The following is an 18,729-nucleotide window of genomic DNA, read 5'->3' on the forward strand; positions in this document are numbered from 1 at the left end:
GAATAAATCCAGAAACTGGAAATGAAGAAAGACAAAAAGTGAATAAGAGAGAGAAGAAAACTAAACAAAGAAATGAAAAAAAACCAAAAACAAAAAACAAACAAACCAAAAAAACAAGAAAAAAGAAATGCCCCCAGGGGTGTCCCTGTGTCTGCACAGAGTAAGGGACTAGCTTCCAAGCCACGTGGTACTGCCTGGCTAGAAGGGGCTCCCAAGCTGGTTGTTCTGTCTCCTGCTGGAAGCTCCATGAAGCTGCTTTTTTGTACCCCCATTCGCTGATCTCCAATAAGAGTCCAAGATGTCAGATCCCTGCTGCGGTAGCTGATGGGGACCTCTGCATGTATCACTCCTCGCTCTCTGTTCTCTGTCAGTTTCTTATTCCATTCAGTGCTTGGCTGAGTTATCTCTTCATTTGATGCTTAGGGTTTCAAGATTGACTTGTGACTCTGTTTGACTTAGTTTTTCTGATCTTTGCTGTGGAGGGACGGCGTGGTGCTTCTGACTATTGGTTTTTTTTTAAAAAATATTGTTATTTTGGCCTTTCCAGGTGTGGGCAGAGTTGGGGGCGGGGCTGAGGGGGCGTCCTCCTGGGTGCTGACTCACGGGGAGGTGGTCCTGAAGGCGGAGTCTGGGGAGCCCACCACCCACGGGGACACTTGTTGGAAGGGAAGGATGTTGTGTCCACCCAGGCGCTCGGAAAGGCTAGAAAAACCACACACAGTGTTGAGCTGCCGGCCCTGGGAGGACTGGGAGCTGATGAGCAGAGAGCTTCACGGCATCCTTCTGGCTGGGGTGGGGATGGAGAATCCTGACCTGTGCCAGGTCTCCCTCCTGCAGAAGTTCACGAAGCAGCCGGCTCCCACGGAATTCCCAAATTGCTGTCCAGCGCTCACAGCTTCTTTTCCAGGCTGGGATGCTAGGCAGGCCCCCGGCAGGGGGCCAGCTGAGGGCCCAGACTCCCCACAGCCCAGGAGCCGCTATGAGCTTCTCATTTTCTTCTGACTGTTTCAGACTGGTGATAAACATTGCAAGAAAGAGTACAAATAATTCCCGTTCACCCTCATCCAGATTCCTCAAAAGTCAACACTTTGCCACATGTACGAACTCTCTCTCTCTCTCTCTGTCTGTATATATATAGATACATCTGTTGCCATCTATTCGATTCCTACTCATAGCAACCCTATAGGACAGAGTAGAACGCCCCCATAGGGTTACCAAGGAGTGGTTGGTGGATTTGAACTGTCAAACTTTTGGTTAGCAGCCAAGGTCTTAAACTGCGCTACCATATACATGCACATAAACACACACACATGCACACACATACACACACACACACACATATGGTGAGAACTGTGAGCCAGAACCAGACAGGACTGCCTTGTTTTTCCAGGTCTTGCAAGTTTTCCGCCTTTGATGGGGTGCGATCTGACCACTTTCTATCTCTCTCAGTGGAAAACATTGGAGTTTTCCTTCTCTGACAGGTTTCTGCCTTACACAGTTTCTGGCTTTCACAGGTTCTGTGAAACAAGACCTCGTGTGAACATGAGATTGGATGCTACTGTCTATGAGCCAAAATATACACTGTTATACAGTAAACTTTTTATTTGCAAGTAGGGCAAGTTCACGTTAAAATAATGATACAGAGTACTGTACAGCACACAAACAAACAAACCCATCGCCATCAATCCTGACTCATAGTGACCCTACGGTAAACTTACATAAGCTGATAAATAGATAGTTATTATAACTGTATGACATGTATCATCGGTTACATAGGTACTGTACCATCACACATCTGGCAGTGCAATCCCTTTCTATACAAGCGACATGAGATACACATTACATGCAGGAAGTTGTCGCTTTCACTACATCTGGTTATGTCTGCTGCATCCTGTTCTCCGATTGGGATTTCTGAACTCTAATATAACTTTATGGGACCACAGACATATATGTGCTCTGTGGTTGGAAGTTGCCCTAACGGATGTTATGTGGCATATGTATAACCAATCCCTGGGCTTTGCAGTTAACATGCTTAGCTGCTAATTGAAAGGCTGGCGGTCCATGCAGAGGCACCTCAGAAGAAAGATCTGGTGATCTACTTCTGAAAAATCAGCCTAAAACTCAGCCTGAAAACCCTATGGAGCGCAGTCCTACTCTGACACACATGGGGAAGCCATGAGTTTAGGATCGACTCTACAGTAACTAGTATATACATACACACATGCATATATATACACCAAGTACAACCAGAGTGCTTCTTGGAAGCAAGGATGGCGAGACTACATCTCACATACTTTGGACGTGTTGTCAGGAGAGATCAGTCCCAGGAGAATTACATCATGCTTGGTAACGTACAGGGTCAGCAAAAAAGAAGAAGACCCTCAATGAGGTGGACTGACACAGTGACTTCAACATTAGGCTCAAGCATAACAACGATTGTGAGGATGGCGCAGGACAGGGCAGGGTTTCATTCTGTTGTACACAGGGTCGCTAAGAGTCGGAACTGACTCGACGGCACCTAACAACAACAGCAACGTATATTATTTTTTTTTATTTTTTATTTTTCTCTGCACAGTTTGAGAGTTAGCTGCAGATGTGATGCCCCTTTAGCCCAAAACACACGTGCATTTTCTGAAACCAGGACGTTCCCTTATATTGAGAAAAGATAGTAGTAGTAGCACCACCAGAACCTGTCTAACTTCATGGGGGATGAGAATCACCATCAGCACAAAGCTGATTCCCATGAGGTGGAGGTCAGACAATCCTCCACTCTCCAACCTTTTTACCTATTCTGACACCAGCCATCCCTCCCCCGGCACTCTCTATTTATCTTCTGGGTTCAGTAATATGTTGCAATGGTCACACAGAGCTCACAGACCATACTTAAAATTAAGTGGTTTATTACAGAACAGGGTACAACTCAGGATCAGGATCCGGGTCAGCAGCAGGAAGCATGCAGGCAAAGTCTCCCTTCTTCAGTGCAAGACAGTTCTCTCGGCTCCTTTCAGCCCCCGAGGACAGGCTCCTCTCGGGGCCCCCCAGGACAGGCGACAGATATAACCAGTGTCATAATGCTTTTAGGAGGTTTTTTGCATCCTCTCTTCCTCTGCTTCTTCTTCTCTCTTTTGCTTCTTCCTACTGCTTCTCTTCCTGCTTCTTTCTGTCTGAAAAACTTCTGTGGGGTTGGTTGCTTATATACACAACCCCTTGTCAATTTCAAGGTATGACCGGGGCCATGAACTGACCAATCTCCTCTCAGTAGGCCACAGACACTCCATTTCCATAGTAGGCTACAACTCGCCTCATTTGCATACTTTGTTGACCAGTCCCTACAAGGTGCGGGCTGCAGCCCAGAGCCAGACAAAAAGTATCAAACCATGTTGTTTACAGCTTACCCAGGAAATGTCAATCAACCTGGATAAAAGTAGCAAACCCTCCGGGGTAGAAAACTAGGGCAAAGGTAACTGCTTAGGCTTAGGGGAAAATGCTCTCAAGATTTTTTTAAAAAATCCAAGGCAAAAGGCCACATAAAGGAACTCCTTTCACCACATATGACAGAGTGCAATCACACCAATGTCCATGTCCTGATTTTACTAATGCTGCTATCTAAGCTATAGACCTCATTCCTCATTCAGGCTTTGCAAATCCTCTCAGTAACATCGTTTATAAAAAAAGAAATTCCTGGGCCATACATTGGAGCCCTGGTGGCTCAGTGGTTAAGAGCTCAGCTGCTAAACAAAAGGTCAGCAGTTCGTATCCACCAGCTGCTCTTGGAAACCCTATGGGGCAGTTTTACTCTGTCCTAAACTGTTGCCATGTGTCAGAATCTACTTGATGGTAACAACATCCACAACATCCTTTCTTCATTGAATTGCTTTTGTATCTTTGTCAAAAATCAATTGGACATATTTGTGGAAGTCTATTTCTGGGTTCCCTATCAGATCTTATTTTTTTTAATTACAAAATTGGACTCCCATCAGTCCAGAACTATTTCTAAACCTGGAGCCCTGGTGGCAAAGTGGTTGAGAGCTTGGCTGCTAACCAAAAGGTTGGGAGTTCGAATCCACCAGCTGCTCTTCGGAAACTCTACGGGGCAGTTCTACTCTGTCCTGCAGGGTGGCTATGAGTTGGAATCGACTCAACGGCAATGGGTTATGGGGACCATGCATTGCATTCCGTTGCCACATCTCTGTGGAGTCTGTTCATCTGGAAGTTGATAATCTGAGGAGGAGAGGCCAGTTCCTGTGTGGACCCTGCCTGGCTTTGGGGACAGCTGACGTGCCTTCAGGACTAGACCTGGGAAATGCATGTGGGACTCTGTCCTCAGCCACTGTGTCAGGAGACACGCAGCATCTTTGGTGTCCCCACTGGGGAGGCTGACTTAGATCACCTGGTGGGGTGGGTCTGCCCATGACCCCTCTGTAAAGGTGCTAGTCCTCCCGTTGTGACTAGCATGTATCTTGTGGGAAGACGCTTGGAAAAAAGCCAAAAAAACAAATCTATTGCCGTGGGGTCGATTCTGACTCATGGTGACCCTATAGGACAGAGTAGAACTGCCCCATAGGGTTTCCAAGGCTGGAATCTTTACAGAAGCAGACTGCCACATCTCTCTCCCATGGAGCAGCTGGTGGTTTCAAACTGCCAGCCTTTGGGTTAGCAGCCGAGTGCTTTAACCACTGCACCACTTGGGCTCCTTAGATGCTTGGAGACTCTGTAAATATCCCATTCCTCATCAAAGCCAGCTTTTACCAGGCACCGATGGTTCTTGACTGGTGATGCTGCTGTGTGCTGACTCCCTCTTCCCCCGGCCGCATCTGCTGACCAGCTGTCTCCTCTCCCCATGCCTCCTGCCTTTACATTGCTGCAGGCCCATCCAGTGGCAGCTTATTCTCTGGGCTGTAGCCCACTGCCATCACAATTGATTTTTTTGGTCTACAGTGTCCCCAGTTTGGCCCTCCGACACGTCCACCTCGCTCTGAGCACGTAGTTAGACGCTCCGGGTACATCCTGCACTTTCCTGCCCCACCCCAGGGTCAGACATTTCTCCAGGGAGCCCTGGTTTCTTCACTGAGCAGAGATGGTGTTTGGAAACTGAGACTGGGGCACCGTCTGCTTCTTTCCATTTGGCAGGCAACTCTGAGCCCCTGCCTGCTGGCTCCGGGCTGGGCCCGGGGACGTGTGTCTTCTCCTCTTGTGTGAAGAGCCCCACTCCTGTGGGATTAGGACCACCCTGCTCCAGTGAGACCTCATGTGAACCTCACTGGTAACATCTGCAAAGGCTCTATTTCCAGACAAGATCACCTTCATGGGTACAGGGGTTAGGACTTTCACATGTCTGCTGTTGGCCAAGATTGCAAATTGTGCAGGGACATGAGGAGACGGTGGAGCTGGTCAAGGACCCGGGAGTGGGGGGTGATAGAGGACTGAGCTGCCATCAGGTTCAAGTCTCAGCTTGGCCACACAAAGCCCACGAGACCTGAGCCAGGGCCTCTGCCCTACGGACCCCTCCTTGCCCTGACCCCTGAGATGCCCACTGGCTCTGGTATTTGAGGGCATCTCATGAGTCCTCAGCCAGGCCATGAGCCCCACACGACACCCACGCAGGCTTCTCAGGGCACCCAGTGGGAGAGGGGTGCAGCCAGACCAGAACACAGTGCTGTCCCTCCAGACCCACAGAATAACAGGCCAAAGACATCTGTGTCCTCACCCTCGGAGACTGTGCGAATGTGACCTTCCATGCAAAAGGGTGCCTGCAGGCGTGGTCAAGTGAAGGACTTTGAGATGGGAGATGATTCTGGACTATCCAGATGGGCCCAATGTCATCACAAGGGTCTTTATAAGAGAGAGGCAGGAGGGTGAGAGAGAGAGAGAAGATATAAGGATGGAAGCAGAGGGCAGACAGGAGGATGATACGCTGCTGGCCTTGAAGTTGGAGGAGGGGGCCATGAGCCAAAGAATGCGGGCAGCCTCTGGAGCTGGAAAAGATAAGGACACAGATTCTCCCTCTGGAGCCTCCACAAGGAAACAGCCCTGCCCACACCTGTAGTTCAGAGACAATTGTGTGGCTCTTCTGCCTCTCAAACGATATGGTTGTTGGTTGCCATTGAGTCAGCTCTGACTCATGGAAACTCGGTCCTGCGCCATCTTCACCATCATTGGTGTGTTTGAGCCCATTGTTGTGGCTCTCGTGTCAGAACATCTCATGGAGGGTTCCCTCATCTGCCCTGACCTTCCGCTTTACAAGCCATGGTGTCCTTTTCAATCGATTGGTCTTTCTGGATGACGTGTCCAAAATAAGTGAGCAGAGGTTTCACCATCCTGGCTTCTAAGGAGCATTCTTGTATTATTCTAAGACTGATATGTTCCTTCTAGAAGTCTATGGCATATTCAATATTCTTCACCCACACCACAGTTTGAACCCGTCAATTCTTCTGTCTTCTTTTTATTATTGTCCAGCTTTTGCATGGGTATGAGGTGATTGAAAAGACCATGGCTTAGGTCAGGTGCATCTTAGTCTTCAAAGTGACATCTTTGCTTTTTAGAACTTTAAAGTGGTCTTTTGCAACAGATTTGCACAATGTAATATGTAGTTTGAGTTCTTGACTGCTGCTTCCACGGATGTTGATTGTTGATCCAAGTAGAATGAAATTGTTGACAACTTCAATTTCTTCTCCATCCCAAGACACAGGATAATACAGTTGTGTTGCTTCGAGCCACTGCATCTATGGTGAACTCTTACAGGCAGCCATGTAAAAGCTGGTGTTGTGGATTGAACTGTGTCCCCCAAAAATATGTGCTGTAAATCCTAGCCTCTATGCCTGTGGTTATAATCCCATTTGGGAATGGGTGGGCTTTGTTATGTTAATAAGGCAGGATTAGTGTAGGGTGTGTTTGGAGTCAATATCTTTTGAGATATAAAAGGGATTAAACAAGCAAGTGAGTGAGCAGAGATGGAGGAAGAGAGATGCCAAGCCACGTGAAGATTGCCCAGGAGCAGAAGTTGAAAAGAGACAAGGACCTTCCTCCAGAGCCAACAGAGAGAGAGCATTCCCCTAGAACCAGCTCCCTGAATTCGGATTTCTAGCCTCCTAAACTGTGAGAAAATACATTTCTGTGTGTTAAAGCCACCCACTTGTGGTATTTCTGTTACAGCAGCAATAGATAACTAAGGTAGTTTGTAAGTGTATGTGCACAACTTTTCCAGAAAGATCTGGGGGTTCAGTGCTTTCATTGCAGATATTTGCTGTTCTCACCTGAATCACCTCTCTCCCAACCTGCTGTGTTGCAGATACAGGGGCTGCTCTCCGACTTGGCAGCATAAGGCCCACTGCAGGGACCCCTCTCGGCCAGATGGTAGCGTACCCCACAGGTAGGTCATCCTGGGTCGTCTATGCTGCACGTGGAGTTAAATCATAGGGTGCAAGGCCCTTGACGCCTCCCTCCCCTCCAGTCCTCCACCGTCCTATGGACTGTGGGTTAAGGATTGTCTGACCCAGGGGGTCCCACCTTAAAATCCCCATGGGGGTGGGGAGGGGCTTGTCAAATGCAGATGTCCAGGTCCAAGAGTGTGTTTCTACCTGGGGCCTGAAGGTAGGGTCAGCCTGCAGGGGCTGTGTGGCTCGGACAAGGGGACGGCCTTGGAGGCCCCCTTGAGAGGAAGGGAGACCCACGAGAGACACCCTGGGGAGATGCTCCCAGGAGGGGCATGGGCAGACCAGCAGAAAGTCTCCACTGAATTTGGGGGTGCACAAGGAGGGAGGGGATCTCAGCAGCAGTGTGCAGGGCAGGCTGCCCAGTGGAGGGGGCCTGTGAGTAGCTCCAAGAGTGGGCAGGATTTCTAGGGGGGAGGGTGGGGGACACAGTCCCCAGGCTGAGGGCAAGGCAAGCAGAGGTGGGCCCAGAAGAAGCTCTTTACTCGAGACCCTGCTCCCCACTCCTGGCCGTGGGGGGCTCAGGGACCTCGACATTGGGGTTTCCCTCTTCCCTGTCCTCGCGCTTCACTGCAGGGGTCAGCGAGACTGTGGCCCCAGCTCCAGGGCCGGGCCTCTTGCATCCTAGCACTGGGATGACAGGACGTGTTGATCAATGGGTGGGAGGAGTATTTTGTGTGTTACAACGCAGAGCCTCTGGCCAGAGCAAGAGCCAGGAGCTGATACCTCCTAAAATCTCCTAGAACCCTGTGTCGGGAGCGAGCGCGCCCTGCCCCAGAGGGGCCCATTCAGCAGGCCACGGGCCCTTCCACAGAGGGCAGGGCCTCTAGCTAGAAAGTTGTAAGGCAGGGGCTGGATGCTGTGCTCAAGGTTTGGGGAATTGTCCCCCTCCCCATTTCCCCTCCTCCTCCTTCCCCTCTTCCGTTCTACGTCTTCCCTCCTCTCTCTCTCCCTCTCCTTCCCTTCCTTCTCCCCCTTCCCCTAAACCGCCTTCTGCCCTTCCCCGCTTCTTTTTCTCCCCTCCCCTCTCCCTTTTCTGCCCTCCCCTCTTCTCTCTCTCTTTTACCTCTCCCCCTCCCTTCCTCCCCTCTCCCCTGTCCCGTCTTCCTCCTCATCTGCCTCCTTTCTTACCCATTCCTCCTCTCCCTTTCTCTCCCCCTTTCCCTCCCCCTCTCCCCCTCCCCCTCCCCCTCCTCCTGTCTCCCTCTCCCTTCCCCTCCTTCTCTTCCTCCCCCCTCTTCACTGGGGCAGCTGAGGTCCAGGCCGAGACCACCACTGCAGGAGACCTGGCGGTGGAAGTCTTGAGCTCAGGAAGAGTAAGGCTCATTTTCCTGACATTCCCAGTCTGGGATGGAGAGGGAAGGAAACAGCCGGGGTTGCTGCTCCCGGGGCCTGCGTGCTGGCAGGGACGCACAGGGAAAGCACAGCCTCCGAGAGTGATGGGAAGACGTAGGTGCCTTGTCCTATGTCCTCACATGGCCGTCTCCCCCATGTCTCTATGTCCTCTCTTCTTGTAAGGACGCCAGTCACTCCAGCATGACCTCATCTTAACTTGTTAACTTCTGCAAAGACCCTGTTTGCTAACAAGTTCACGTGCACAGGTGCCAGGATCGGGACTTCAACACGTCCTCTAGGGAGACACAGTTCAGCCCCCCAGACAGCCGGTTGGGTTTGCTGGTGGGCTGATGTGCTGGGCGAGTGAGAGGCAGACTTGACCTGGAGGGGAGGGGCTGGTGAAAAGTGGGGGCCCTTTCAAACCCTGGGAGGAACACGTTTGGAGTGTGGGAGAGAATGGAGAGTTCTGCAGTGATGCCCATGGGGTGTGAGCAGGCAGCTGGATGCCCAGGTTTGGAGCTCAGGGAGGCAGAGAGAGGCCGGGGGTAGAAGTGATGGTGACCAGGGACCATCTGCCGAACAGTTAGCCTTTGCCAGCCTGTTCCGGGGCGTAGCGTGACCCTCTTCTCCTGTTGCTTCACAGGATAGGTGGGCTCAGGACAGGTGTGCCCAGGACAGGTGAGTCCAGGACAGGTGGGCTCAGGATAGGTGGGCTCAGGACAGGTGAGTCCAGGATGGGTGGGCTCAGTATAGGTGGGCTCAGGACAGGTTTTAGGACAGGTGAACTCGGGACAAGCAGGTTTAGATCAGGATAGGTGAGCTCAAGACAGGTGGGCTCAGGACAGGAGTGTTTGGAACAGGCGGGTTCAGAACAGGTGGACTCAGGACAGGAGTGTTTGGAACAGGCGGGTTCAGAACAGGTGGACTCAGGACAAGTGGGCTCAGAACAGGTGGATTTAGGACAGGTGGGCTCAGGACAAGTGGGTTCAGGACTGGGGAACTCAATGCAGTGTTCAAGACAGGCAGGCTCAGGACAGGCAAGTCCAGGATAAGTGGGTTCAGGACAGGTGGACTCAGGACAAGCAGGTTTAGGTCAGTGGGCTCAGGACAAGCCAGTTCAGGACAGTGGAGTCCAAGATGGGTGGGCTCAAGACAAGCAGGTTTTGGTCAGTGGGCTCAAGACAGGCAGATTTAGTACAGGTGTACTCTGGACAAGTGGGTTTAGATTAGGACAGGTGAACTCAGGACAGGCAGGTTCAGGACAGGTTTGTTCAGGACAGGTGGGCTTACGACAGGTAGGCATAGGACAGGCTAGTTGAGGATGGACGGGCTCAGGACAGGTAAATTTAGGACAGGTCGCCTCAGAACAGGTGTGTTCAGGACAGGCAGGTTCAGGTTCAGGATGGGTAGGCTCAGGACAGGCAAGTCCAGGATGGGTGGACTCAGGAAAAGTGGGCTAAGGATAGGTGGACTCAGGACAGGTGGATTTAAGACAGGTGAGCTCAGGACAAGTAGGTTTAGGTAACAACAGGTGAGCTCAGGACGGGCAGGCTCAGGACAGACGAATCCAGGATGGGTGGGTTCATGACAGGTGTATTCAGGACAGGTGGGCTCAGGACAGGTAGATTTAAGACGGACAGGCTGAGGACAAGCAGGTTTAGGTAAGGACAGGTGATCTCAGGACAGGCAGGTTCAGGACAGGTGTGTTCAGGACAGACAGGTGAGTCCAGGATGAATGGGCTCAGGACAGATGTGTTCAGGACTGGTGGCTCTAATTCTTTGCACTCTCGGGCAACAAGGCTCAGGGCAGACACGCCACTTGTCCAGGACTGTGGTGGTCAAAATTTGGACCCAGTCTCTTGGTTCCAGGAGCTGGGCCCTATGAGCTTGAGGCCCCATGGCCTCTGTGTTACACGTGTGGGGGGGGGGGCTTGCAGGGAGGGCCAGGCAGACCAATGACCCCGATCTGCCCCTTGTAGACCTGACCTTGACACTGCTGGCCATGCGGAGGAGGAGCAGGCGGCCGGACCCTGAGCTGCAGCAGGCACTGCGGGCAAGGCTCCGGCTGCTGGAGAACGACACCCGGGAGGTGGCACATGTGCTCGGGGTGAGTGGGCGCCGTGGCTGGGGGGCTCAGGGGGGTAGGTGCAGGGACAGAGATTGGGGGGAATGGTGCAGAGGACAGGGTCGGGTCTGGACAGGAGGGCAGGATGGTCAGGTATCTTGCCCAGGATGCTCAGGAAGACCATAAGGACACACAGGTCGCCAGCTTCCGAATTCTGTCCCTTGCAACTTTTAAGTCTCTTTTACCGGGAGTAGAAAGGTATGGAGCCGAACTTTTTCTTTGTCTCTTTTTGATGGATCAGAATGCTGTGGGAGGAGGGGGATGGGCCGGAGGTTTTCCATGGGTGGCAGCGTCCTGAGATCAGGGGCTGGCTGGGCAGTTATGATGTCACATTTTGGAGTCAGACTGGCCTGGCCTTGGCCGACGCCCCTTACCCTCTGCAGGCCCAGCGTTGTCCCCCATACACTGGGCATACTTAGAATTACTGCCCTTCAGAGCTGACGTGAGGGTGTGTGAATAGCCCCAGCCTGGCGCCCAGCACATAGCTGATGCTCGACAAACAGCGCTGCCAAGGTTTAGGATGCTGGCGGGACTGGAGTGTCCAGCGTCCTGGGTTCGAATCCCAGCTGCTCCACTTACTGGGAGTCAGAGCATGGCTAAGAAACAGGGCATTGTGTCTTCCCCTGTTAGATGGGATGATAGTAGCACCCCCACTTCGTGAGCTGTCAGCATCGCACTGGTAAAAAACAAAACCTGGTGCAGTTGAGTCACCCCGTCTCATGACAACCCTGTGCGTGTCAGGGTAGGGCTGTGCCCCGTAGGGTTTCCAATGACTGGTTTTTTTGGAAGTAGATCACCAGGCCTTTCTTCCAAGGCACCTCTGGGCAGACTGGCCCCTCCAGCCTTTTGGATAGCAGCCAAGTCCATTGATAGTTTGTGCTGCCCGGGGACCAACGGCCGTTGCTGTTTTCAGGGCGGCCATCACCCCCAGTAGTGTCCTGGAGACACAGAATTGCTGGAGTTGAACCCACGTTGCAGGCGGAGCCAGGAGGCAGGGGTGGGGTTGCTCACGGCTGAGAATGCAGCATCAGCAGGGACTGGAACAATGCCAGGAGAACCTGGTGTCGCTGGAGAGAAGAAATTAGGCAGAAGGGGCATTCGGGGAGGAAGGTGCAGAGGGCTGCGAGGCGAGAGTGTTGAGGCAACATGAGCTCTGGAAAGCAGCATGAGCTTTGCCCACAGGCACTGGGGAGCCATGGCTGGCTTTTGAGCAGGGGAGGAGCAGACTTAGACCGTAAAGGAATCTGCTCTGCACTTCTGCCAGATGTTCCCGGCTGGGTGGCTCCTGGTCTCCTGATGGCCAGATGCCCCCAAACCCCTAGAGATGTTCCTAATTTCTGTTTCTTTTCCTTAAGGAATTATCGGCCAGGCTGTTGTCCATCCACAGTGACCAAGACCAGATTGTGGTGACCTTTAAGACTTTTGAAGAGATCTGGAAGTTCTCCACCTATCACGCTCTTGGTAATGCGCTGGCCGTCCCAGATTCGAGCCACTCTCTCTGGTTATGGGGGCGCCTATGGAGGACACTTGTTACAAATTGGTGCTTTAGAATATAGGTTAGTTGACAAGGCACAAAAAGAATGTGTCGCTTGTTCTGAGGGAGGGATGGTGTGGCCAGTGGAATGCAGTGGACACGGGCTTTGTTGCAAGAACGATTCAGGCTGAACACGCGTGTACGAATTCTTATCGCTACACTGCATCATTTTACTTAACCAGAGCTTGGAGGGACTGAGCTCCGATCACCTGAGTGTGGATCAGGGAATGTGTTATTTCAACCTTGGCCAAAATAATGCTCTCTTTCTAAAAATTCCCTGCTCTGTGGTTGTTAGTTGCTGGCAAGTCGATTCTGGCTCTATTTAGAAGCATTTATAAAACCTAATTGCATCTTTGGGAGTCCCTGGGTGGTGCAAATGTTTAATGCATCCAGTTGCTAACGGAAAGGTTGAAGGTTCAAGTCCACCCAGAGGCACCTCAGAAGAAAGGCCTGGTGATCTACTTCTGAAAAATCAGTCCTTGAAAACCTCTGGAGCAAAGCTCTACTCTGACACATGTGGGGTCACCATGAGTCTGGGGTGACTCAATGGCAACTGGCTTTTAATTGCATCTCCTTGGGGATATTGCTCCATTTCCTTGGCTGGATGACTCAGGCCCTTGGACAATAAAAATTACAGACACCACTTCTTGAGCATCTTGAGAGAGCCTGTGCTAACCTCTATCTTGAACATCATCAAAGAGGAGACTGAGGTTCCTAGTGGAGGTAACTCATCCCAGTCTAACCCTCCCATGGTATTGGTCAGAAGGCATCAGCCTTTCCCGGCTCCGTCGTTAAACATTCCACGCCACATGTCATTTGAATGAATGACCCCTTCATCATTTCCCTTAACCTTACAAACAGAGCAAGTCAATACTTCCTGCTGCTTAGGCTGTAGTTAGCGGGGCTCACTACCCGAAATGGGGTGAAAGGACAGGGCGGCATGGCGAAGCCAAGACGTGGAGGTGCTGGAGACGAGAGATGACAGCCAGAGCCTCCTCTGGGTTTATGTTTGTCATCGTTTCTGCCTTACAGATGAGAACCAGAGCGTCTCAGTCTCCGAGTGCTGCTGTAACAGAAGTGCCACACGTGGACGACTTTAACGGACAGACTTTTATATTCTCAGAGTTTAGGAGGCTAGAAGTCAGAATTCAGGGCGCCGGCTGTAGGGGAAGGCTCTCTCTGTCCGCTCTGGAGGAAAGTCCTGGTCTCAGCTTCTCTAGTGTCCTCTTGGCGTGCCCTGGGGGTCTCCACCAACCATCTGTTTTCCTCTCGCCTTCTTGCTTTCCTCTGCGCCTAACCTGCTCTTCTTATATCTCAGACGTGATTGGCTTAAAACACGCCCTACACAGTAGCCTCAGTAACGTAACAAAGAAAACCCTCTTCCCAAATGGAATTACCAAACCCACTGCTGTCGAGTTGATACCGACTCATAGCGACCCTATAGGACAGAGTAGAGCTGCCCGGTAGGGTTTCCAAGGCTGTAAATCTTTACAGAAGCAGACTGCCACATTTTTCTCCCAAGGAGCAGCTGGGAGGTTCCAACTACCGACCTTTCGGTTAGCAGCTGAGCCCTTTAACCAGTGTGCCACCAGGGCCCCTATTCCATAGGTGTGGGGTTAGGATTTGTAATACATATTTTGGGAGACTCTGTTCAATCTGTAGCACAGAGACAGAGGCTGGGTGACCTGTGGGGTTCCACCTGGTGGCTGGTGGAGCCGAGATTTGAACTAGGGCTGTCTAACTCCACCACACACCAGCCTGACCACTCAGCTAAACGTCCTCGAAGCTAGATATCCAGGGTTGTGGGCAGGGACAGCGTGTCGCCCGGGGTCCCCTGGGGCCTGGTCCCTGCATGGCCCCACCAGCACTGTTGTGGGGGCTGCTCCCTCTCCGTCCAGAGCCCCTTGGTGACGGGTTTGATTCCCCAGGCTTCATACCTCACTGCTTGGAGAACCTGCTGGTGGACCAGGCCTTCTGGCTGCGGGCGCCCGAGGATGAGGAGGAGACAGCCGTGGAGGTCTGCTTGGAGGAGGAGACCCTGAGGCTGATGCATGAGAGCCTGCTCATGCAGGAAGGTGAGCCTCGACAACCGGGCAGCGGGGCAGGGCTGGGATGGGGGCACGGGGCGCCAGAAGCTTCCAGGGCCCTGACTGCCGATGGAGATGAGGTGGAGTCACGTGAGCTGAAGTAGGGGACGGGGCTCAGGCAGGGTTGGGGGGTCTTGGGGCAATGCTGACAGCAATATGCCCAGGCACTGTCACATCCTCGTGAAGACCCTTGTCGGCCCCCAAAGAAAAGGGGGTGCCAGCCTCACAACTGGACTCTTGAGTCTGAACTCAAGGGGACCAAAAGGAGGTTTGTCCTATCGCACCACAGAGAAGAGGGGGACTCCACCCGGCAAGATCACGCTCACGGGGCAGTCAGAACAGAAAAGACACTTGGGACCCCGTGTCTGCCCTTCATAGCACAGACAGGGAAACTGAGGCCCAGAGAGAGAGCCTGAGGCTGAGCTGGGGCTGCATCTGGGTCCCACCTCGGGTCTGAGTACCTTTGGGCCCCCTGGGGGCAGCGGGATTCTGTGAATGTAGAGGGGCAACCTGCAGTGACCACCCTGTTCCTTTGAAGGGTCCTACTTTGTCCTGTGTCCTGACCACGGCGTGAGAGCAGCGACTGGACCCCGGGGTGCAGGGCGGGGCCCCCAGGGAGGCGCAGCGTCAGAAGTGGACTCTCGGACCCCCAGCCCTAGCGCATCTGCTGAGGAGGTGGTGGCAGCGGCCCCGGAACTTTTGACTCCCTTCCATCAGTAGGTACCGACCTTGGTTTCTCACCTCCTGCTGTCCTGGGTGCTGTGAGGCCTCGCGGCGGCTCCCCTGGACCCAGCCCATCCCTTGGGCTGGGGGCAAACAGAACTGTGCCTGGCCTCGGTGGGTCGGTCCACTTTTCTCGGCTTCCAGCTGCCACAGCGAGACAGGGCAGCGACAACCTGCCTGGCAGGCTGTCCTAGGGTGAGATGGCATGGAACCCTCGCCTCCCATTCTGGCTCATTTTGAAAGCTTTTGAGAGAGTGACATGACATGGGTGCCCGTAGTCAGGAGTCATGGGGAAGTCTGTCCAATAGGGAACCAAAGGGCATGCTAGCACAGGCTCCTGCCCCCTTACTGAATGTGGGCGTAAACCTGGCTTGGAGCTTCCTGGCAGCCAAAGTGAAAAAACCATGCTAGAACAGGTAAAATGTAGGCTCCTGCCCACTTACTGACAGTGGTCATAAACCTGGCTTAGAGCTTCCTGGCAGCCAAAGTGAAAAAACCATGCTAGAATAGGTAAAATGTAGGCTCCTGCCCACTTGCTGAATGTGGGCATAAAGTTGACTTGGAGCTTCCTGGCAGGCAAAGGGAAAAGAGAAACCCCATCTCACGACCTAGCAGTGTCCTTGAGACACTGAGCTATGGCTCGGCTTCCCTCGCTGCCGAGACCAGAAAGAACTTTCTCCTGTGAGTCTCCCCACAGCTCCCTGCGTGGTGTGGTCAGCAGTGTCCCCACAGAGGACACTGAGTGCATCCTTTGTGCCTTCCTTCAGCGTAAGCTTCCTAGAACGTTAGACCAAGGAGGGACGGTCGATTATCTTGCCCAGTTTCTTGCTTTCTAGCTGAAGGAACCGAGGCCTCAGAGGAGCCGTCTGCCGAGGCCATGCAGCAAGGGGGCAGCAGGACCAGGTTTTGAATCTGGGCCTCTGGAGCCCTGGCTGGAGGTCCCCCTCCCCCGTTTGCTGAGCTGCTGGAGGTGGCTGAGGGGCAGACGCCTTGGGAGTTCTGCAGGGCTCAGGGCTAAAGGGGAGGGGGCCCCAAGGACTCGAGGCTGAGCAGGGCCAGCAGACATCTGGGCTGGGGGGCTTGAAGGCTACAATTGTGGACAGGTGTGTGCGTTGCGGGGTAGGCGGCAGGTCCCTTGCACACCGGGGTCCTCTCTGGTCATTGAGGGGCTGCTGACTCTTCTAGTCTCGGCAGTTTCAATCTGCCCCAAATCTGAAGTCCCAGCAGTCAAGACCCCCCTTTCCTCTCCAGGTGGGCTTTGAGAGTCCCCTGGGACCCTGTGGAAGACTCTGTGGAGGAGCCTGTGGCACCCGGCCTTGCAATGACAGGTGAGGGGCAGGAGGAGGGCGGCCCGCACAGTGGGGGGTCTGCTTGGGCTCAGCCCTCCCCCAGCAGAAGAGGCAGCTGGAACCCCCAGGCTGCCCGGAGATCCTGAGGCTCAGGTGGGCCCCAATGGACCATCCAAACCACACGGCTTACCGCCACACAGGGCTGGGAGCCCAGGTTGGCCGGCCGCCCAAGGGCCCCGACGGTCCCTCCCCTAAATGCTCAGCAGGCCCTCAACTCTGCTTTCTTTCTGGCTACACGTGACCCTCCTTGGAGGCCACGGCTGCGGCTGAGGTGGGGTCTTGCCCTGCGGGGTCTCCTATTGGAGAAGAGACTCTGCCAGGAGCCCCCAGGCTAATGCGGCATGCTCTGCACCAAGCCAGCCCCTGCCTGACCCGCCTCCGTACCTGTTACCTGGACACGAGGCCCCACGCTGGGACGGGCGGGGTCACAGACCGGCTTGTGTTTGCAGCTGCGCGGGGCCTGGTCTCCGAGCCTCAGTTTCTCATCTTCAGTGAGGGGTACAAATGCCACCCCCTGGGGGGCAGGTGGGCGCCCAGCCTCTCACTTTGTCGTGGCAATGCTTTTCTGCAAACCCCGTGTCAGGGTCCTGGGGCAGCGCAACAAGACACCATGCACCGAGGGGCTGAGAACAACAGACAGACACTCTGTCACAATTCTGGGGGCAGAAGTCCAAAGTCAACATGTCGGAGGGCTGGTTCCTTTGGAGGCTCTGAGGGAGGTTTCTTCCTGCCTCCCTCCCAACTTCCGGTGGATGCCGGAAACCTGGGCTTGTGGCCTTGTCCCTCCAGTCTCCCTCATCTTCCCCATGTGTCTGACTCCTTTCTCTTGTGAGGACACTTGCCACTGGATTAGGGTGCACCCTGTTAATCCAAGATGACCTCACTTAATCACATCTGGGAAGACCCTCTTTCCAAATACGATCACATTCTAAAGTTGCTGATGGACTTAAATTTGGGGGGCCGCTATTCACCCCACTACACCCCAACAGACAAGATATATCCACTGCGTGAGGGAGTGAGAGAGCCCACGGTCACCGCAGGGCCTTGTTCCCTGGCCCTAGGACACGTCCTACCTGCCCTACCCCGTGCTGCCCCCCCAGCACTGACCGCTGCCCTCTTTCCCACAGCAGGGGGCCTGGCCGCGGCCGTGGCAGACTGCGAGGGCTCTGTGCCCGAAGAGATGACCTTCCAAGTGGGCGACCTCATCCAGATCCTCGGGGCGCGTGTGCCCGGCCTGCCCTGGTGCCTTGGCCAGCACGAGTCCTCAGGCCAGGTTGGCTTTGTGCGGATGAGGCACCTGAGCCTGGAGGGCCAGCCTGAGTGAGTTGGACCCCACCCGTTGTCCCACCTGGGGGGCTGTCTCTGAGGCCATCGTCCTGGGAGCCCTCCTGCTCTTCCCTCCCCTCCCCTCCCAGAGTCTCTGGGTTCTTCCTCCTTGTCATCTGCTGACTCCTGTCACATATGGCCTGCCACTCCCGTCCCCTGCCTCCGTCTGGGCCCATGTCCTCCCCCAAACTGCCAGCAGGATTCTTTCTGAATTACGAAGTTGTTCTCGTCCCTCCCAATCCTGGGCTGCCATGACACAGACACCACCAGTGGGGGCTTTAAAGAACAGGAACTTATTTTCTCCCAGGTCAGGAGGCCAGAAGTCTGAATCCAGGGCACCGGCTGGAAGGAACGGCTCTCCGCCAGCCCTGGGGAAGGTCCTCGTCTCAGCTTCTGTGGCCCAGAGTTCTCTCTTCTGCTATCTGTCTTGCCTGTTTGTGCCTGCTTCCCTGTCTAATCTGCTCTTTGTCTCTCGGGGTGACTGGGTTTAAGACACACCCTACCCTGACGTAGCTTTATTAACATAACAAAGAACACTCCTTCCCAAACAGAATTATATCCACAGGCATAGGGTTTAGAATCCTAACACATACTTGGGAGGGACACAATTTAATCCATAAAAAACCAAATACCAAACCCGTTGTCTTTGAGTTGATTCTGATTCATAGCAACCCTTTAGGACAGAGTGGAACTGCCCCGTAGGGTTTCCAAGGCCGTAAATCTTTATGGAAGCAGACTCCCACATTTTTCGCCCTCAAAGCAGCTGGTGGGTTCGAACTACCGACCTTCAATTAGCAGCCGAGGGCTTTAACCACTGCAC

The 18,729-nt window shown here is 53.5% G+C and overlaps 1 protein-coding gene across 1 annotated transcript in view; it reads left to right on the plus strand.

The window, feature by feature from the left end:
• SH3TC1 (SH3 domain and tetratricopeptide repeats 1) overlaps positions 1-18,729 on the plus strand; it is a 59,184-nt gene that overhangs the window by 12,478 nt on the left and 27,977 nt on the right. Inside the window, exons 3-9 of the mRNA XM_023737974.1 lie at positions 7,289-7,369; positions 10,745-10,872; positions 12,246-12,351; positions 14,353-14,499; positions 15,050-15,227; positions 16,486-16,562; positions 17,711-17,903. Coding sequence (XP_023593742.1) covers positions 7,289-7,369; positions 10,745-10,872; positions 12,246-12,351; positions 14,353-14,499; positions 15,050-15,227; positions 16,486-16,562; positions 17,711-17,903 — 910 coding nt within the window. The remainder of the gene's footprint in view (positions 1-7,288; positions 7,370-10,744; positions 10,873-12,245; positions 12,352-14,352; positions 14,500-15,049; positions 15,228-16,485; positions 16,563-17,710; positions 17,904-18,729) is intronic.

Source organism: Trichechus manatus, unplaced genomic scaffold, assembly GCF_000243295.1.
Source record: "Trichechus manatus latirostris isolate Lorelei unplaced genomic scaffold, TriManLat1.0 scaffold00111, whole genome shotgun sequence".
NCBI lineage: Eukaryota > Metazoa > Chordata > Mammalia > Sirenia > Trichechidae > Trichechus > Trichechus manatus.